We start from the raw sequence: 22,676 nt of genomic DNA on the forward strand, positions 1-22,676 counted from the left end.
GAGTTTTCCACTGAGCAGCACTAACCCTGAAGAGCATTAAGCCTGAATGAATGAATGAATGAATGAATGAATGAGATTATGCATAAAGCAAGAAAGCATATAGCAAAAAAAAAATCATTCTCTCTCTCTCTCTCTCTCTCTCTCTCTCTCTCTCTCTTTCTCTCTCTCTCTCTCTCTCTCTCTCTCTCTCTCTCTCTCTCTCTCTCTCTCACTTTCTCTATCTCTCACTCTCTCTATCTCTCTGTCTCTCTTTCTCTCTCTCGTAAATGGTTTCCCCTCAAGATTACCGGAGGCCAATTTTGATCCCACGAACGCGATGGACCGGAATGAGCTTTCCCCCGGGTCTGGAGCTGTCGCGCAAAAACCTGCGCTCGTGAGCGGTTGTGGCGCACCTTCGTCTCATTGCGCAAGCCGCTGCGACACCAGACTGTCCAACCAGTGCGGTCCGACCAAGCACGACATTATGGACAAGGCGGAGGACAGTGAAGAAGGGCCCAACTTTCAGCACCCTCGACTTAGGCGAGCTGGTGCCACCGGAGGTGGTGGAGGAGGAGGAGCAGGAGGCAACACTAAGATGCAAAACTTTGCGTCGGGAGGAGGAGCCGCGCTTAAGAGCTCCCCCAACGACGAGATCCCGGCGGTCCAGGACACTTCAGAGCTCGAGCAAGTGGAAGTAGTCGCTCCCACGGGCGCAGCCGCAGCAGCTAGGACGTTCGCGCCTGCGCGTCTGAGTGATGCGGCGGCACACGACGACCCCGATCCTGGGAAATCGTCTCCTCTAGCGCTCACGGTAGACGCCTGTAATGTTCCGGCAGAAGGAGGTGGCCACGGCGCAGCTCCGATTTCCGCAATGAAGTGCAACAAAAACGGCGAGTGCAGGAGAGGCTCAGGCACGGGCAGTTTGCGCTCCATTATGTCCAAGCAGGACAAGCAGGATGCGAATAAACGCGCCACGAGCTCCTCAACTTCAGTCACAGACGCGCCCGCTGCTCCCACGGGCCCTGGAGACTCCTCCAGTCCCGCCGCCGTCCCGGACAAAAAGGACTCCAGGGTGTCGTTTTCCAATGCACCGAGTCGGAAAACATCCGCTTCCATGCAGAGCCAGCAGCCCAGGAACTCCGTGACGTTCCTCAAATCCGAGGACGGAGCACAGATCGCATCCGAAGATGCTGAGACGCGCGGGAGCCAAGCGAGCTTCATGCAGAGGCAGTTCAGCAGCATGCTGCAGCCGGGGGTTAACAAATTCTCTCTACGAATGTACGGCAGCCAGAAAGGGGTGGAGAGAGAGCAGGAGCGCGTCAAGTCAGCTGGAAAGTGGATCATTCACCCTTACAGCGACTTCAGGTAAGCTATGAAAAAAAAAGTTATGTGTTAGAGTGTGTTGGTATGCAATCACTCCCTGGTGTACCATTATCAACCAGGGAATTCAATGATCAAAGCATTTCTAGCCACAAAACAAAATTGGAAGTTGAATGAAATCGGGTTTAAGAGATGTGTTCCTGTGTGCTGAAGCTGCTGTTTTATAGTAAAGTCAGCTGCTAGTTTTCAGCACCACAAGCAGCGGACAGCTCCAAAACAGACAGACATGACACATTTAAACTATCTATAGTAGCCTACGTATCTCTATTGCTCATGATGCGTTTTAATTATTCTCCATGTATCTCAAGAACTGACCTTTCTTTTCTCAGCCCTAACAGTTCTTGTGTTTCATTGGCTATTTAAGTTGATTCCATTCCCTAGCTTTGACACTGCATACTTAACCCTCGGTGTTGCAGTTTAAGTTTAACACTCTCTGGCGCATGAAGGATCCACACTAGGGTTGCCAGATCGGGCTGGGTGTTTCCTTCAGATTTTCTCAGTGGCAGGTTTTTAGGCATGGAGTGCTTGGTGATATTGGCGTTTTGGAGGGGGGGGGGGGGGGGGGGGGGGGGGGGGGGGGGGGCAGACACTTTCAGATGGCACAACGAAATGATGTTCCAATAGTGATTGGGGATATGATGATATTATTGTACAGGCTTCATAGTTGCTTTATAGTTCCTTATACTCTGCCGGTACACCTACACTACAGTCATGTAAATCAGCATGAGCTAGTTCATTAACTATGCATGAATTGGACAGGAGTAAAAGAGGTGTGATTTAAGGTTAGAAGTGAAGCAGCAAGGCTTTTTTTTTCTTTTCTTGAGTGACAGCAGACCAACCCAGTCTGTGTGTATTATATCGATCAGACATACACCATCTTCCTAGTGTTATCAATATCACAGCCTTGAAATCTTTAAATCAGGGGACTGATTATGAAATTCTGCAATGAAGACCACCATTCGAATCCATTTTATATTATTGAAAAAAAAGAAAGAAAAAAGAGAGATTCTTTGAGTGTTGTTGGCTCAAGTATCCCCACGAACGACCCTTGGCGCATAATGCACAGGTGTGTGTGTGTGTGTGTGTGTGCGCGCGCGCGCGCGTGTGCATGCATTTGTGTTTTAGAGAGCCGCGATTTTACTTCATCCGAGACTTTTCACCGTCACGTGCAATTATGACGCACAGGTTTGTGCGTTCGTCGTGACGTTACCTCTGCGGTACCATCTTAAAAATCAAAAAATTAAAAAGTAAGAAGGTGAGACGCTCGAACGTTTCTTTTTTATTTTCTCCCAGGCATTAGGTCATCATACGTTAAGAAAAAGAAATAATCCTCAAGAAGCCAATGTGGTCACGGATTACATCAGCCTGGAGTTATGAGTCAGCAGTGCGCCTCGGGAGTGGGAGCGGTGACCTTGAGCTCGCTCCACGCGCCGCGCGGAAACTCGTCACTTCCGCCAATCCGCAGACACTCCGGTGCACGTGCTCACTCAGCGCCACATAAACACTGTTGTGTTACCCTGCTGCCAGGGTCATTTCAGGTTATTCATGCGTAGTCAAAACAAAACCAGGAAGAAAAGCAGGTTCGATAGTTTAGTCTGCTTACAATTTAAATATTAGGCTTACACCAGATATCCAGTTTAACCAGCTCAGTTTCATTTCTTATTCGGTAAATAAATCTATAATATATAGTGAAATGTACTGATTTTCTTCTGTGTAGTGAAATGTATTGATTCTTTTTCTTTCAAAGAAATATAATGCACCATGTTGTTGAGTGTAGCACAAATGATGTACAGTACTATGCAAAAGTCTTAGGTACATGTAAAGAAATGCTGATGAGCAAACATGTCTAAGATCAAAGAAAATAATGAAATACAATGTTTCTACATAAAAAAAAATACTGTGAAGACCATTAAGCAGTAATAAATGTCAATATTTTGTGTGACAATCTTTTGCTTTAAAGTCCCAATGAAATCAAAATGGAAGTTTTGTGGCTTTTAGTGTGAATATGTTAGCCTTAAGGTTGTCTATAAGCTGGTGTGCTCCAAAGCAATGACAAAATTCACATTTAGAAGACATATCCATTGAAAATGTACAGTCTCTCTCTACCACCAATACGGAGCAACAAATTTGATGATATCATTCTGCACTTCAGCTTCTCATCAGATTTTTTGTCCAATCAAATGCTCTCTAGAATCTGAAAACATTCTAAAAATCACCTTGCTTAAAAGTTATTGGCTATTTAAAAAGGTGTGGAGCCACGCAATATGTCCTGCCCTGACTTCTTGTTTCAGTAGAAATGTTGTCAACACATCGAATAACACGCACATTTCAAGGTACTGAAGGGGAATTCAAAAAAAGTGTAGTCTCGTGTACATTTTGGGCAGTTTTATAAGGAAACGAGATGTAGGTTTTATTGAGCATTTTGCAGAAGCAGCCACGGTTGTTCTGGAGACTTTGACTGTCGCACTTGTTAGTTATTTTTGCAGCAAAAACCAGCAGCCTTCATTATGTTTTTTGTCTGAAAAGTGTCTCTTACCATTTAATACGCTGCTTTCGTTACTGACATACAAACATTTTTCTGTAACATTTAATTTTGTGCTGGAAAATTAATGTTGAGAAATCTGAAATGTTTTTGTACTGACTCGATATTGTGAAAGTCATAAAATAAAAATCTATAACAAAGTTTGTACTAAAAAATAGGATGCCTAAGACTTTTGCACGACACTGTATGTGATAGCAATTTCATTTGATTTAATTAATATTTAATATTTTTGGATAGAGTCAGTGTACACTATACTATATAGCCAAAAGTTTGTGGACACCTAACCATCACACTCGTATGTCCGTTTTGAACATCCCATTCCTCGTTTAGTCCCTCTTTGCTGTTATAATAACCTCCACACTTCTGAGAAGGCTTTCTGCTTGATTTTGGAGTGTGGCTGTGGGGATTGGTGTCCATTCAGCTACAAGAGCTTTAGTGAGATCAGGCACTGATATCATCCCAAAGGTGTTCAGTGAGGGTGAGGTCAGAGCTCTATGCAGGTCACTCAAGTTCTTCCATGCCAACCTTGGCAAAAGACGTCTTCATGGAGTTCGCTTTGTGCACAGGGGCACTGTCATCCTGGGACAGGTTTGGGCTTCTTATTTCCACTAAAGAGAAATTTATAATGCTACAGTGTACAAAGTCATCCTGTACAAAGTTTGGGGAAGAACCACATATGGGTGTGATGGTCAGGTGTCCACAAACCTTACTATATTATGTTCATTTATTTGAATAAATGGATGAATGTAAGTCTATGTGTAGAGTTTTATGACCTGAATTTTTGAGTTAATTAAATCAAAATGGGAGTGTGTAGGGTACTGTTTTGCTGCCAGTACAATTATAACACTAGTAATTAATCACTGCTCAATAATTAATTATAACACTATACAAATGCCATCGCTGACCACCTGGATAGTTTATCTAAATTGAACAAAAACTGAATGTTACGAAATGAGTTATTTTTATTTCATGATTATTATTGACAACAATATGTCTTAGTTTCAGGTTCAAGAAGGCACAAAAATCAATTCAGAAAAGAAAAGTGTGAAAAATCTAAATCTCTAAACAGATTTTTGCTGATATACACAGAGCAAAAATATGTATATTGTATGGTGAAATCTCTTTAGCTCAAAGAAGACACTATGACATTCTCTGTCATCCTGTTAGCACTGTGCAAATGCTACATTATTTATTCTATTTATAATCCTGTGTGACTGTGAGAAACAATAGGTCTATTAATTATATGACCACCTACCCTTCCTTTAAGTCAAGTTCAAAAATCAAATGCTTTTGTAGCAAGTATTTACTCCATGTCCAAAACATTGCATCTGGAGATTTAGTGTTGAGTTAAATGAAGATTTCATGAGCATATAAATATTACACCATTGTGTGTTTGATCATAATGGAGGCTTTTGCATTTGTCATACTAGCACTGATCATTTGTCTTGTTTTGTGTCCTGCTTTCCCTTCTCTCCAGGTTCTACTGGGACTTTACAATGCTTCTCTTCATGGTGGGCAACCTGATCATCATTCCAGTAGGCATCACGTTCTTCAAGGAGGAGACCACCACGCCTTGGATCATCTTCAACGTTGTCTCCGACACGTTCTTCCTAATGGACTTGGTGCTCAACTTCCGCACGGGCATCATCATCGAAGACAACTCCGACATCATCCTGGATCCCAAGACCATAAAGAAAAAGTACCTGAAGACATGGTTTGTGGTGGACTTTGTCTCGTCCATCCCCGTGGATTACATCTTTCTCATTGTGGAGAAGGGAATAGACTCGGAGATGTACAAGACAGCGCGGGCCCTGCGCATCGTGCGCTTCACGAAGATCCTCAGTTTGCTGAGGCTGCTGAGACTCTCCCGGCTCATCCGCTACATACACCAATGGGAGGAGGTAGGCTGCTTTCTGGATATAAGACAGATTAGAAAAACATGGGATTTTTTTTCAGAGGCTCACATTCAATCTAGTGGTGAAAGATTCCAACTTAAAGAATCCAGTGTCATGAAGGCAGGTTAGGCTAACGTCTCATTTGGTTTAAAGCTGAGAGAAGGGATAGGGGGTACTTTAACATGTCACAGTCTAACAGCGAAAACTATGATTGTCAGCACCCAGGAGAAATGTTTTGTACTGCATTAGCAAATGGATGTAGTACACCAAGTTTAGAAACTGGCTGCAGAAAGACACCGGGCATCATGCATAAACCTTTAGCAAAGTTATGTGTGGATTTTCAGTAAGCCAAACCAAGCAAAAAACTCCTGGCAGATTTATAAAAGTTTCAATAATTCAACTTTTTCGCACTCATGTGTGTATATTGACAAATGCCAGTCACTTGTGCATTACAAAATTACAGTTCACAACACAGCTAATTCATATTTAGTGACTCTAAATATAAAACTACATAAAAACCAAAACTCACAGAGCTAATGGTGGCAAAATTATGTATATGATGTAATGATATATGGTGAAACAGTGCCATCTAAATGAGGCATGCACTAAAATCTTCCAGTAATGCAGCTCAGCCACTGCAGTGCATCACTACCACAGGCATAGACTACCTCTAAGTCCTTTTAAGAATTGTGCCAATTCTTTTGCCCTCATTGAATGGCTAGTATTATTTGTCTAAATTTATGTAAAGCGACCGGAGACCATTCATTCAGCTGGCAACTTCTGGCGACATGATTGACAGCGACTGCAGGCGACTATATGTGGGCGTGTCCAGCACAACAACAAAGTTGGGAAATACATGAGGCTGGGAAGGGTTACAAAGCTATTTCAAAGGCTCTGGGACTCCAAAGGACCACAGTGAGAGCAACGACTCATCCCGCAAGTCACAAAAGAGCCAAGGACAACATCAAAGGAACTGCAGGCCTCTCTTGCATCAATAAAGGTCACTGTCCATGACTCCACTATCAGAAAGACACTGGGCAAAAATGGCATCCATGGAAGAGTGGCGAGGTGAAAATCACTGATAAATCACTAAGAACATTATGGCTCATCTGAATTTTTCCACAACACACCTTGATGATCCTCAGACCTTTTTGGAGAATGATCTGTGGATTGACGAGTTGAAAGTGGAACTGTTTGGAAGACAGGAGTCGAATTACATCTGGCATAAAGCAAACATAGAATTCCACAAAAAGAACATCAAACCTATGGTCAAGCATGGTGGTGGCAGTGTGATTGTGTGGGGATGCTTTGCTGCTTCAGGGCCTGGGCAACTTGCAATAATTGAGGGAAACATGAATTCTGCTCTCTACCAGAAAATCCTAAAGGAGCATGTTCGGTCTTCAGTCCGTAAGTTGAAACTCAAGCGCAGCAAGACAATGATCCAAAGCATAGGAGTAAGTCCAAGTCCTAGAAGTAAGTGAAAGTCTGATCTCCAGTTATCGGAAACATTTGGTTGCACTTATTGCTGCTGAAGGTGGCACAACCAGATTTTAAGTTTAAGGGGGCAATTAGTTTGTCACATAGGTGATGGGTGTTGGATAACTTTCTTTGCTTCAATTTAAAAAAAAAAGTGTTGTGTGTTTACTCAGGTTGCCTTTGTCTTTACGTTGTATTTCGTTTGAAGATCTAAAAGTATTTAGTATGAGATATACACAAAAACAGAAGAAATCAGGATGGGGCAAATACTTTTTTTCACAGCACTGTACAAACACTCTCCCTCCATAATATTTAATTTTAGCAGCAAGAAATTTTTTTTTTGTCAAAAGTGGAATTCTAGTTGCGCCATCCACTAATAAATGTTACTCTGGCAACCAGTAGTAGGAACACCTACTAGGGTCTTCGTAGTACAGCAACTGGCAACTTGCAGTGATAAAATCACTGTGTGTGTGAATGTACAGTACCTTTACATTATTGAGTCTCCTTATACGTTTATTTACACAAACTCAGTAACTCTTATAGGACACAAACATTTCTTCCAAACTAACTGAATTTTCATGAATCCCGCATTTCTTGTATAACCGCTCCTGTGAATGATTTATGAATGCATTTGTATCCAGATTAATTAAATGAAGGATCATCATTAGTAAATGTAGAATCATTAGGTGTTAATATTTCTTTGTGTTGTAGAACGTGAGCACCATAAGAGTGTAGTTTATATAACAACCCCGACGCACCCTTTTGATGCATACAGAAGATGCCCTTTTGATGATCCTCCAGAGGATTTTTATAAACAACTCTCATTCATTTTTCCCTACAAATACCTAGAAAAGGTATAATGTACAGTAAGAGCAAACAAGGTTATCAGTTCATGCTGAGTTTTATGTACTCCATTTCTAACATGGTAATTGTGATATTGTACATCCTGGACATTTCCACAAAAAAAACAAACAAACAAAAAAACCCATAAGCATCCAGCAACTTCTAAGCGTTTCCATAAGGATTAAGTACAAAATTTTACTAACACATCAACTGCTTCCAGTGAATTTGTAATTAAATTAATAATAAAAAAAAGATATCACAATATCCACAATATCTCAATATCTCTTATTTAAGGCTACTTCTTACTGACAGCAAAAAGTACATGTGTTCAATTAAGTTTATTTCTCTGCAGCCTCTTTCAGTTGCTTTTGTTTTTGTTTTTTGTTATTTTTGGGGGGGTTCTCCCATCAGTCTCGTCTTCAGGAGGTGAAATACATGCTCAAGGGTTAAGGTCAGGTGATTGACTTGGCCAGTCTAAAACCTTCCACTTTTTCTCCCTGATGAAATCCTTTATTAAGTTGGCAGTGTGTTTTGGATCATTGTCTCGCTGCATGATAATGTTCCTCACGATCAATTTGGATGCACTTCTCTGTAAATTGGCAAACAAAACGTTCCTGTAAACTTCTGAATTCCTTCTGCTGCTACCACCATAAATTCCATCATCAATAAAGATTAATGAGTCTGTTCCAGCAGCCATGCAAGCCCAAGCTTTGACACTGTCTCCACCATGCTTGACAATCGTTTCTTTCTCCACACTTTGCCCTTTCCATCAGGTTAATCTCGGTTCCAGAACTTTTGTGGCTCATTTCTGTATTTCTTAACAAATTCCAATTTGGCTTTCCAATTCTTACTGCTCACAAGTGGTTGGCATCTTGTGGTATGGCCTCTATATATTTCTGCTCTTGAAGTCTGAACAGTGGATTGTGATATCTTTACAATGCCTCTGATGGATTTCCCCTCTTTTCTTAGCTTCAAAATGGCTTGCTTTTGTCCCATAGAGAGCTCTCTGATCTTCATGTTGGTTTATCCTTTTTAATGCAGTCTTCATAGGTGAAACTGAAGGCTCAAACAAAGAGTATATGTTCAGAGCTATTTATTGTTTAAACAGTCAATCTAACAGGGCACACCTTTGAAACAAGAAACGCCTGTCAGGCGTGTGTTCTAATATTTTTGCTCGCCTTAAAAATGATAAAATCTGATACCAAATGTTCTATGTTGTTTAAGACATCTACATATAAATACGTGGTAATAAAAACTGAAATTGACCACTGAAACTTTTTTCATAGTAACAATAATTAGAGGTAATTAAGGGACTGCAATCAGGCTAAATCATGTGACAGAAATAAGATGACAGACAAGTTATTGATGATTTATTGATTGCAAAGGCATGAGCCTATTCATATTACTTAGCAGATGAAGTGAAGGCGACATTACGTTTACAGAAAGGGTAAAAAGGAGATGAAGAAGTTTATTCTAAGGACAAAAGTCAGGCAGTAAGAGAGAGCATGAAGAGATCAACTGAGCTCAAATTTGGTGCCTAGACTCATTCCTATGTAATTGAACATTAATAAGAATTTTCACAATGCTTTCAGAGATGCTCAAATGATCACAGGACTCTTGCGTGATGGGACATTGTCCTCACTTGCACTTGAAATTTGTACCACTGGCCGTTTGGTCTGATTGTGAAACTAGGCTGTTTGCCCAGTACAGTGTGTCATTTGTGTAGTGCCACAGTCAGACTCTTGTTTTTTCCCATTGTATTCTGGCAACCGAGACCCTACATGGCTGCTGTCTTTGCTGTTTATGTCTCCCCAGTGTTATTCTAATCCCTAGATACACTTGAGTGCTACTCCTAAGCAGCACAACACACAAGTCAACATGTTTGGATCAATCAAAGCACCAGGGGCGGATCAAGCAGCCTCCGTTAATGCAATAATGAGAGAGCGCCAATGATAATTATCCAGTAACTGGTCATTTGCCTGCAATGAACCATCAGAGCATGTGAGAGCACAGAGCTTGGACATTTTCCCTCGCTCACTACAAAAGGAATACAAATACAAATGGGCTTTTTGAAAATGATTTCCAAAGATATCAGATATTCTGTAAAACATTTTTAGTAACACTTTCAATGATGGCCATATATAATGACCTTTGAAAAGATTCATAACATTGTACAATATTGTAGTAATTATTTCAGAAAAGGCATTACGCTTTATAGCAATGTTTACAATGCATTTATAAACTCTTAACGGAACGCATTATAAGTAAGTGTTTATAACACATGATTATAACTAATACCAATTTTTGCTTCCTTCGTTAACTATTATTATTTAATTATTTAATTAACTATTATTATTACTATTATTATTGAGAACCTTCTGAACTTATTGCAGAAGCTGTAAAGATGTGTAGAAAAGAAGTGTCATGTATTTTCATCATTCTTACAACAATGTATATAATGCTTAATGAATATATTATAACATGCTACGAATGTCTTCAAAGTTCATTATAAATACGACATTCATAGAAAGAGCTATATGCTTTCTTTAATTAAATTATATATATATATATATATATATATATATATATATATGTATATATATATATATATATATATATATATATATATATATATATATATATATATATATATATATGTACCAAAACGTTCTAAACAGCAGCTTTTCCCTTTTGATATTTGGAGATTATTATCTGCCAGTTAAGTGATAAACTTTAATCTTTTAACTGATCATGCCTTATTATTTTTCTTGCAGTAAAGGCAGTATGCCAGTCATGACTACTACTGCCAATTATATATAGTTTGCATAAAAAAAACTATAATTTACAGAACACTGATTTATTATACTTATTTTAATGAATGCCCAATGCAACATTCTCTAGTTTAGTTTAATATAACGTGTAAAGTTTATTAATTGAATAGGATTTTACTTCTATGCTCAGTGGCAAATAGAACTTTCACAAAGTTTGGATTAAAACCAATGCCAGAGTGCTCGCTGCTGCAGTGGGCTAGGGACTGAAATATTGCCCATATGCTGAGGTTATGGGCTTAAAGTGCAAAATATAGCGTGAAAACTGTTTTTTGTAGTGCAAAAAGAGCTCTAGAGACCACAACTGTGCTGCACAAAAATACTTCAAATCAAGATTATGTGCATAGAACTAGATTATAAATAACGGTTGATAAAAAAATTCTGCAAAAACAGTCATGTCTCTGCAACCCCAAGGTTAAGAATGGACCAAAATGTTCTTATTAGCATCCTCAATTTAAACGTGTGTAGTAAGGCAAAAACAGTCAATTGTTCCCAATATCTCTTTTAGGAACATCCAGTAATATGTTGGAAATGGTTCAAACGTCACAGAATGCTCCACAATACTACTGTTATTTATGATATATTTGTAATATGGGGGCATTATAGTAAATCTCTGCTGTAAAAAAGACATAATGAGTGGTCCATTTTTATGTCAGATATATAAATATGAAAGTAAATATATATCTTGCAACATAAAAAATGCATTTATTACTCAACTGTGATGCCTCTGGCTATATAAAACCTCTTTCATTGTTAAAGCAGATATTATGCTGAGCTGAACAAAGCATTTTGTTTCAGAAATGGTGCTGGCAAGCAGCTGATGATCATCAATCATGTTTCAGAGCCAGCAGTCAGAACAACCCAGTGTTGATGATCACCATTCGAGTGTAAGAATTGTAACTAAAATAAAACCTGTAGGCAAATATGGCTGTAAATCCTAAATATCTTATTGCTATTTTGATGCTGTTTAGAACTACAATAACCTAGTTGAGAAGTGTTGTATAGCAACAATCGGAATAGCTTTTATTCCCAATCAGGGTAATGTATGGAACCCAGACGTGGGTGTATTTCAGCTGTTGAAGTAATATTATTCGTAGCAGAGGTCATATTCGGTTTTAACAGAGGCAAATCTATAACTGTTGTTCAAACTGGAAAAGCATGTGCCTTTTGTATCTTTTATCAATATGCATATAATGTACCTTTAATGCTTTACTCTAAAAGGCCATAACTGACCAAATAATGTAATAATCCGAAATCTTTTTTAAAACGTACACTTTATATACATTTCCAGGTGAACCAATTAAAGGTGTGAAGGTAAGGTACAGTTTAGTACCGTTTTTTTTTTTTTTCTTTTTCTGAGAGTGCAAGGCTAGGAACCAAGGAGAACTGCAAGACAGCAGCAAGACTCGCTGGTCTTAAATACAGCATGTTAAATATGGCACGATAGTGGGTGTGGATCATTTGGAGCAGTGTTGCAGGGACTTTAAACAGCTCAGTGTCACTGCTGGGTTGAGAAACAGTCCACTATCCAAAAATATTCCACCAGCAACAGTCAGAAACTGAAGCTGATGGAAGGTAGATGATTAATACAATCTGTGTGTAGAAAATGCATGATTAGCTACAGTCTATAAATCCATACCTAGAATGTGGACCAATAATGTAAGCTTGGTTAATAAAGTGGACAGTATACAAAGTATACACAGTGTTGAAAAGAAGCAGCAGAACCATATCATGCTGATGATACAATATCTGGTTACCAGTAGTGGTGTTTTTCCACTGATAACAGGCTTTATATACAGTAGCATACAGTGAGGGAAAAAAGTATTTGATCCCCTGCTGATTTTGTACGTTTGCCCACTCACAAAAAAAATGATCAGTTTATAATTTTAATGGTTGATTTATTTGAACAGTGAGAGACAGAATAACAACAAGAAAATCCAGAAAAACGCACGTCAAAAATGTTATAAATTGATTTGCATTTTAATGAGGGAAATAAGTATTTGACCCCTCTGCAAAACATGACTTAGTACTTGGTGGAAAAACCCTTGTTGGCAATCACAGAGGTCAGACATTTCTTGTAGTTGGCCACCAGGTTTGCACACATCTCAGGAGGGATTTTGTCCCACTCCTCTTTGCAGATCTTCTCCAAGTCATTAAGGTTTCGAGGCTGACGTTTGGCAACTCGAACCTTCAGCTCTCTCCACAGATTTTCTATGGGATTTAGGTCTGGAGACTGCCTAGGTCACTCCAGGACCTTAATGTGCTTCTTCTTGAGCCACTCCTTTGTTGCCTTGGCCGTGTGTTTTGGGTCATTGTCATGCTGGAATATCCATCCACGACCCATTTTCAATGCCCTGTCTGAGGGAAGGAGGTTTTCACCCAAAATTTGACGGTACATGGCCCCGTCCATCGTCCCTTTGATGCGGTGAAGTTGTCCTGTCCCCTTAGCAGAAAAACACCCCCAAAGCATAATGTTTCCACCTCCATGTTTGATGGTGAGGATGGTGTTCCAGGGGTCATAGGCAGCATTCCTCCTCCTCCAAACACGGCGAGTTGAGTTGATGCCAAAGAGCTCCATTTTGGTCTCATCAGACCTCAACACTTTCACCCAGTTGTCCTCTGAATCATTCAGATGTTCATTGGCAAACTTCAGACGGGCATGTATATGTGCTTTCTTGAGCAGCAGACCTTGCGCGTGCTGCAGGATTTCAGTCCTTCACGGCGTAGTGTGTTACCAATTGTTTTCTTGGTGACTATGGTCCCAGCTGCCTTGAGATCATTGACAAGATCCTCCTGTGTAGTTCTGGGCTGATTCCTCACTGTTCTCATGATCACTGCAACTCCACGAGGTGAGATCTTGCATGGAGCCCCAGGCCAAGGGAGATTGACAGTTCTTTTGTGCTTCTTTCATTTGCGAATAATCGCACCAACTGTTGTCCCCTTCTCACCAAACTGCTTGGCAATGGTCTTGTAGCCCATTCCAGAATTGTGTAAGTCTACAATCTTGTCCCTGACATCCTGGAGAGCTCTTTGGTCTTGGCCATGGTGGAGAGTTTGGAATCTGATTGATTGATTGCTTCTGTGGACAGGTGTCTTTTATACAGGTAACAAACTGATATTAGGAGCACTTCCTTTAAGAGTGTGCTCCTAATCTCAGCTCGTTACCTGTATAAAAGACACGTGGGAGCCAGAAATCTTTCTGATTGAGAGGGCGTCAAATACTTTTTTCCCTCATTAAAATGCAAATCAATTTATAAAATTTTTGACATGCGTTTTTCTGGATTTTTTTGTTGTTATTCTGTCTCTCACTGTTCAAATACAACTACCATTAAAATTATAGACTGATCATTTCTTTGTCAGTGGGCAAACGTACAAAATCAGCAGGGGATCAAATACTTTTTTCCCTCACTGTACATACAGATGGACTACAGTTAGTAATTGTATACCTACATGGTAGATTTACTTGATAGCTGAGCCATTGACAATAAATGCAAATAAACTAGGAAATGAGTGTATACACATTATGAATTACAAATACAAATACATTATTCGGAATGAACAGATTATGAATGAACAGCTTATGTGTCCTAAATCAGTACAAATACAGATATGAATAGGAGATGCACTTTTTTCCCCCCACACGTCTGGTTGAGATTAGAGATGTGCATCAGGACTTGAATCTCACTGGCTGAAAAAAAAAGTCATACCAGTGTGAGGTTTTTACTTTCATTCAGGTGCAACTAAGCAGTTAGATATGAAGCTCGCAGGACCAAGAAAGTCCATGGTCTTTAACATGAACATGTGATGTTGCATGATGCAATTACAGCGTTCAATCATTCATTCATCCTTAGTAACTACATAGATGATAATTAGTCTATTAGTGATCATCAGCCGTGTGTGGTTTGGACCGCCCCGCCTTCTAGCCATGCGCTCATACTGTCCAAAACTCTAGGACAGGACAAAGGACAGTTGCACGAGGAGCGTGTTTTGGCCGTGTTTTGGCCACGTACCTCTGGTCCGACATCACACTGCCCAGTCAGGGTCATGGTGGTTTAAATTTGGCTATGAGTTTGTGCATATGTTCAGAAATATACTAAATGCCAAAAAGTATGTGGACACCTGACCATCACACCCATATGGTGTTCTTCCACAAACTGTTGCAGCAAAGTTGCACAGTTATCTAGAATGACTTTCTATGCTGTAGCATGAAGATTTCCCTTCACTGGAATTAAGGCGGCCCAAACATGTTCCAGCATGGCAATGCCTCTGCACAAACCGAGGTCCATGAAGACTTGATTTGCCAAGGTTGGCGTGGAAGAACTCAAGTGTCCTACACAGAGCCCTGACTGCCTTTGGAATGAACTTGAACACTGACTGCACCCCAGGCCTCCTCACCCAACATCAGATCCTGATCTCACTAATGCTCTTTTGGTTGAATGAACACAAATCCCCATAGCCATGCTCTAAAATCTAGTGGAAAACCTTCCCAGAAGAATGGAGGGTATTATAACAGCAAACGGGGACTAAATCTGAATGGGATGTTCAATAAGCACATGGGTGCCTATAAACTTTTGGCCATATAGCATGCAGGGAACTAACTAAAAAATAATGCAGCATCACAGTAGTAGGGTTCACAAGTTTAAAATAAATAAATAAATAAATTACAAAGCAAAACAAAAACAACTTTTCAATTTAATCCATGTTTAAATTTGAATAGAGATACAGATATTTGAAGTGGCATTGCATTGATAATGGCATTGCATTTACATTAATATACATGCAAACCAGACACATTGAGGCTAATTAAAGCAAGCAGGTGTCGACAGTGATCAAACGAGAGTAACAGCTGTGAGGACAACCTGCAAGCAAGAAGGTTCTGTAACATGACATGACCCAGTAGTTGAACCTTCCAGAATATAACAGTTACAGAACTGCATACATTTTATTTGCTACGTTGATGTACTCCTAACAGGTTTCAGTAACTGAGGTGTTTTAGCATGGGTCTCCAGTAAAATGGTAAATTACATGCTGGATTCATTTTGGGGCATTAGTGATTATCATTCAGAGCACAGTGGCAGGGCTGTGCTCTGTTGTAATTACTTTAACTGTATAATCCTGTGTCCCGCCACCCCGAGCCTTCCGCTCCTCCCTTCCGCTCAGACACTCAGCTCTGACCTCTGAGAACCTCTGATTGGCCACTCAAGCCAGCAGACGGTGCAGGATCCAGGTGGAAATGGGGGATGGTGGTGACACCAGGGACATGTGGATGTAATGAAGGTGTTTATAACATATGGAGTTACGAAGAGGAAACAGAATGAATACAAATCGCTGATGAGGTGATTCAGCTTGGTGAGTCAGTAGTGAGTCAGAACAGAAGATATGCAGAAAATGCAGAAATTTGAATATTACAAAATGGATGAAGGATGCAATTTATATGGAAAACAATATGGTGTTGGCATTTTATCAGGTACACTTACACCTGTCCGGGTATTCTTACTGACAGAAACCATCTGCTGGTATATTTATCACACCCTTTTGCCCTTTTGAACGGAAAGGGACTATCAAAGGACCGCCACTTCACTGATGATTAACTGTAATATGCATTATTATTATTACTAAGTTAATTGTGATATATTTAATTGGGTGGCATGGTGCCGCAGTGGGTAACGTTGCTGGGTCACAGTTCCAGGATTCTTGGTTCAGTCCAGATCTTGGGTTAGTGTCTGTATAGAAGTTGCCAGACTCAGTTTGGGGTTCCTGGTTAGGTGTGAATATATGTGTGCATCCCACCCAGTGTGCTTTACAATTCAAAGCCTTTGACTTAGAACCATGATTAAAATAATTCGCTTTGATAACACGAATGGATGGATGTCGAATTGAGAATGGATGTTGTGTTTACGGACTATGTAAATTTTTATAGAAACATATGGTTGAAGAAACTAGCAATTAAAAGCGATCAGCTCAAATGTGTGGCAGAATGGGAAATACCTTCAGATTTCTTACTGTGACTAAAAAAGGTTTTGGCCAAAATTGGGTAACATACTTGCTAGCCTTGTGTAAAGCCTTGCTAACTAAGTGCGATTTCCTCACACATACAGTAAGTCTGATCAAAAAAGTTTGCAATCAATTCTGATTGATTACGGCTGTCAAGATATCAATAATAATTCCCACCCACTAGATAGCTCTCCCCAATCATCTGACAGCTAGCAACCAGAAGAATGAAGTCTAAAAAATGCTTCCTTTGAGACACGAGACGCCAGCAACCTATCCATCCATCCATCCATCCATTTTCTGTACTGCTTATGTTACACAGGGTCATGGGGAGCAGTGAGAACATGCGGAGACTATCCCAGGAGACTTGGGGCACAAGGCAGGAGACACCCTGGACGGGGTGTCAATCCATCACAAGGCACAATCACACACCCACTCACATACTATAGATAACAGAAATGCCAGTCAGCCTACAGCACATGTCTTTGGACTGGAGGAGGAAACCAGAGTACCCGGAGGAAACCTCTGAAGCACAGGGAGAACATGCAAAATCCACACATGCAGGGCTGAGGCGGGAATGAAACCACCAACCCCGGAGGTGCAAGGCAAAAGCCATCATGCCCCTGAAGCCAGCCAACCACCTCTTTTCGACTTGCTGCTCATGCAGTATCACATGGTAGTGTAATACATTCAGAGGAAGGCACTATCTGCCCTCTTCCGCATAAATGAGCTCACAGACTTCCACAGTAGGTTAGCATCACTGTGATTGACAGGGGAGAGCAGAGTATGCCATCCCTTCCATCAAGACAGCATGGCCACTGTTGCTCTCTTGGCTCCCAGAATGTCAACGATCTTCCTTTTCACTTTTGAGGGTATCCAAATGCTAGCATTTGAAATTCACAGAATAACACAAATAATTATGATTGGGTAATTAATGATAGACAAGACACTATTTTTCCAGTATGTACTAAGTATGTACAGACAAAGTATGTACAGTATGTACAGCTGTAGCGGTACACCTACAATATACACCGATCAGCTATAACATTAAAACCACCTGCCTAATATTGTGTAGATCCCCCTTGTGCCCAAAACAGCTCTGACACATCGAGGCATGGACTCATGGACAAGATGTGCTGTGGTATCTGGCACCAAGACGTTAACAGCAGATCCTTTAAGTCCTGTAAATTGTGAGGTGGGGCCTCCATGGATCGGACTTGTTTGTCCAGAACATCCCACAGATGCTCGATCGGATTGAGATTGGGGGAATTTGGAGGCCGACTCAACACCTTGTCTTGTCTTGTCACCTTGACAAGTCTTTGTCATGTTCCTCAAACCACTCCTGAGCAATTTTTGCAGTGTAGCAGGGCACATTATCCTGGTGAAAGAGGTCATTGCTATTAGAGAATACCATTGCCATGAATGGGTGCACTTGGTCTGCAACAATGTTTAAGTAGGTGGTATGTGTCAAAGTAACATCCACATGAATGCCAGGATCCCAGCAGAACATTGCCCAGAGCATCACACTGCCTCCTTCTTCCCATAGTGCACCCTGGTGCCATCTCTTCCCCAGGTAAGCGACGCACATGTACCTGGCTGTCCACATGACGTAAAAGAAAATGTGATTCATCAGACCATGCCACCTTCTTCCATTGCACCATGGTAAACAGTTTTTTGTTGTGCTCCAGCTTAGTGACGTTCTGCACAAATCAGAAGTATTAGTTTACCACTTGCAATGCCAGAAATAATATCGTGCAATTATCTTCCTTTAAAGCATCAAATGAAGTTTGCTGATTACAAATTTAGCTTCTGTGAGGCTCTGATTCATTCTGGGAATTATGCAATTCATCGTGTTGTTTATAAACCTGAGTATGCGCTATTATGTTCTCACCTTTATAAAAGTCGGCCTGTGGAGTTGTTTTTATTTATTTATTTATTTTTATGCTGAAGTATATACTTATTTGTATTCTGACTCAGCGGCGGCAACCTGCTGAAGCTTGATTATACCTTTGCAGTAGATTCATCAGCTCCCTCCTGACCTGCTTACATTCCTTTCAGTAGTCGTGAGAAACAGTTTGCAAGCAAAGCAACTGTTTGGATGATTGTGTATTTATTTCTGGAGTGGCTGAAAGATATATAACAAGACAAAGCTTATATATATATATATATATATATATATATATTAAAAAAAAAAATATATATATATATATATATAAATATATATAAATAAATAAATATATATATATATATATATATATATATATATACATATATATATATATATATATATATATATATATATATATATAAGCTGTGCATGTTTTACTACATCCGGCAGCTGTGAGTAAATCTAGGGCATCATTGATTGATAAGTGCTGTTGTGTGTAGTAACAAATGTCCTATGTCTGATGGATGCTTGATGGTGCGATGTTAGATTAATCAGCACTAATCGCTCTGTGTTTTCCTGAGCAGCAGTCAAGACACGCAAATGTAGCACAGCTCCTGGAGAACGTAAAAAGTGAAGGCAGAACATTTTGGCACTAATCCACAGCTGCATGATAAACACAACTCTTTATAGCCTGTGTTGTTGGGTGCAAAAAACTGATTTCATTTACTCTTCCTTTATCTTATTAGATAACTTGTGCTAGCACAAACGTGCTACACCGACTACGGTTGTTATGTCATCGTTTGTCATCCTCTGACATTCATCACTTTGTTAAGACAAACACAAACTGGATTCAGGAAGAACTATAGGAATGTACAGGAACTATATGGTACAGTAAAGTAATCATTAACAGCACAGTGAGTTTCTGATACGCCAAGTTGATTCTTTTCCAATAACAGCATGTTATGAAGTGCTGTATTCTTCTTAAACCACAGCAAATTGCCAGTGATTACAAATTTAATTAATTAATGAATTCATTCTTAATTAATTAATTAATTAAAACTGATTTTTTTTTTTTTTAGAATAACCACCCACTTGTTTTCCTTTCTCATGAAGTAAATAAGACAAAGCTTATCATGTTTAAGATAAGATAAGATAATACTTTATTAATCCCCAGATGGAGAAATGAGTGTTTCAGTAAAGCCCCGGTAAACGTACAGTTACAGCTTCTCCTCCGATTGTTACTGGAGACTGACACTGGAGACTCCTTCCATAAATGCTAAATAAATGCAGATTTTTTAATATATGGAAAGCTTGCTTATATCCTTTCCTGTCCCCCAAATTTTATATATCATATCAACAATTACACAAGACTTTAACTGATTTGCGATGTCACACTCCACAGTACTGATTAATGACTCCAATGAAAGTAGACACACAGGTTTTTGTTTTTTTAAATTTGCAGTGTTTCATAAGTATAGTATTCCTTTCAGGACCCAACAGTGTCCGGACTAATCTTATAACAGACTTTCGGCGCTAAAATAATTCATTTGTTTTTAATGATTGAAAAAGTCTGATAAGTCGATTTCCATTCCACCGGCAACATTGAATGGCAGTGTACTGTGAGAAGGGGTTAAACACAATGTACTTACACACCTCTCTGTGTAAGTTATTATTATAGAAGAGAGCACATATTTCAAAGAGAACATTAATATAAACCTTGTAGCCGGAGCAACTGTCAGAGCTGCCATTATAATAAATTTACGAACACCTTCTGAAAAAGCTGAATCATTCGTTAGTGCTAGTATACAGTATAAACAAAATTAGATACGTAGGCTATGTACGCCAATGACAAGAACGTCACAGCAGCCATTTTCCAAAAGAAATGGTTTTAAGACGTAGCGAATACATAGATTTGAGTTCTCATTCTTGTCTCAGGGTTTTTAATACACAGGAGAGGAAACACGTTGGTTATGTAAAGCAGAGTTAGGAAAGAAAATCTCACAGCCCTCGATGTAACCAGCACTAGACTTGCCTGAGGCTTTATTAGCCATTTGTCTTGTACAGAACAAATTATTCCCTGTTGATTTAAAACTCATAAGAGTTCGGTGCATGAAGTTGCTTTGTTGTATTTTTTTTTTGCAGCTGAAGTAGGTGTGTAATTTGTAGCAAATACAGCAACACAGATCATTTCAAGCATATATATATATATATATATATATATTTATTTATTCATGAATATATATATATATTCATGTGATCTAACACTTCTGTCCTTTCTATCGCACTCTAAGCAATGAACTGAGTGTATATATATATCTATATCTATATATATCTATCTATATATATATATATATATATATATATATATAAAGTGTTAGATCACATAAATATACGTATATTGTATAATTGTATAATGTACATTGTATAATGTATATACGTGTTATTCCTTACCCCTCTATCTCATCCCTAATCACCTTCCCAGTGCAAACCCATGCTAAATCATTCCCCAGCTGCTACAAACTACTTCTTTGACTTTTTCTGATTTTATTTAGTCATATATTTGATCTATGTGTTTAGTCCAGGGTGTATAAAAATGTCATGCTTTTTTTTTTTTTTTTTTTTTTTTTTTTTTTAAAAACAACAACAAAAAAACAGATGCAACAAATGTTATACAAAAGTTCTACACTCTTTAGAGGTATATTGTAGTAGAACTTTTGTTTTTGTTTTGTAAAGAACCTTATTTATCCATGATGGAGAATTTGATTTTTCTGTAAGAGAACTGAAAAAAATCCCACTATACTGTATGTTATGTCCGTAATGTGTGTTTGATTGTGCCCTGCCATGGGTTGGCCCCCCACCCAGGCTGTCCCCTGCCTCATGCCCCTGAGTTCCCTGGGATAGGCTCCAGGCTTCCCGTGACCCTGTGTAGGATACGATGCATACACAAACGAATGGAATGGAATAGAAACTAGAAAAAAAAAATCAACACGCTATAACTGCTTTGGTTCCTGTGGGTGAAAAGTTCAGGAATAAAAAGCTCTACTAGCACAAATAAATATGTGTAAATAAATAAATATGATGGTACACATCTGATTACAGTGAACACTAGTTGAATAATTGGATTACTCTTTAAAACTGACATGTGAAACCAGTCCCTGGTGGTAAGACATTTGAGAAGCTCAGATGTAGAGTACAGGCTTAACATGGCTCGCTTTCCTATCATGCACTAATAAAGCGCTGTGTTGTGCTTCCTTGTAGATTTTCCACATGACCTATGACCTGGCGAGTGCCGTGATGCGCATCATCAACCTGATTGCTATGATGCTACTGCTCTGCCACTGGGATGGATGTCTTCAGTTCCTCGTGCCCATGCTGCAGGACTTCCCCTCCGACTGCTGGGTCTCGCTCAACAAAATGGTGGTACGCAACCCATTAAACAATCAGAACTGGCTGATTTCCGAACGGTTTGAACTTGCTGACATTTCCCAGGTGTACTCTCTTTCGTTTAATCTTTAATTGAGGATTTTAGAGGTTAGAGCTGCACTGGAATCTTTTTTTTTTTTTTTTAAAGTCTCATTTTTCCTTTGTGATCTTCATCCTCATACACTTTAGTACAACTGTGGTCTTTGTAGTCTTTAGCCTTTTTAGCGTTTTACTCTTCAATGCCGTATCCTGCCACACGCTGTGAGAGTGTGTCAGTAACAATAGGTCGAGGTACACCAAGAGACTGTCGCTGATCCTGCTGAGCATGCATTAATGTTAGCACAATGATGCTAAATACGCAAATCAGCTCACCAGCCGAACCCCAATACAAGAGTGGCATAATTGAATTGAATTAAATTAGATTTATTCTG

The 22,676-nt window shown here is 39.5% G+C and overlaps 1 protein-coding gene across 1 annotated transcript in view; it reads left to right on the forward strand.

Moving 5' to 3' along the window:
- LOC108280210 (potassium/sodium hyperpolarization-activated cyclic nucleotide-gated channel 2) overlaps positions 1–22,676 on the forward strand; it is a 79,225-nt gene that overhangs the window by 2,235 nt on the left and 54,314 nt on the right. The window contains exons 2-4 of the mRNA XM_017495037.3: positions 283–1,344; positions 5,379–5,802; positions 22,081–22,242. Of these exons, the coding sequence (XP_017350526.1) occupies positions 317–1,344; positions 5,379–5,802; positions 22,081–22,242 (1,614 nt within the window). The 5' untranslated portion in view covers positions 283–316. The remainder of the gene's footprint in view (positions 1–282; positions 1,345–5,378; positions 5,803–22,080; positions 22,243–22,676) is intronic.

Source organism: Ictalurus punctatus, chromosome 20, assembly GCF_001660625.3.
Source record: "Ictalurus punctatus breed USDA103 chromosome 20, Coco_2.0, whole genome shotgun sequence".
In the NCBI taxonomy this organism is placed as follows: domain Eukaryota; kingdom Metazoa; phylum Chordata; class Actinopteri; order Siluriformes; family Ictaluridae; genus Ictalurus; species Ictalurus punctatus.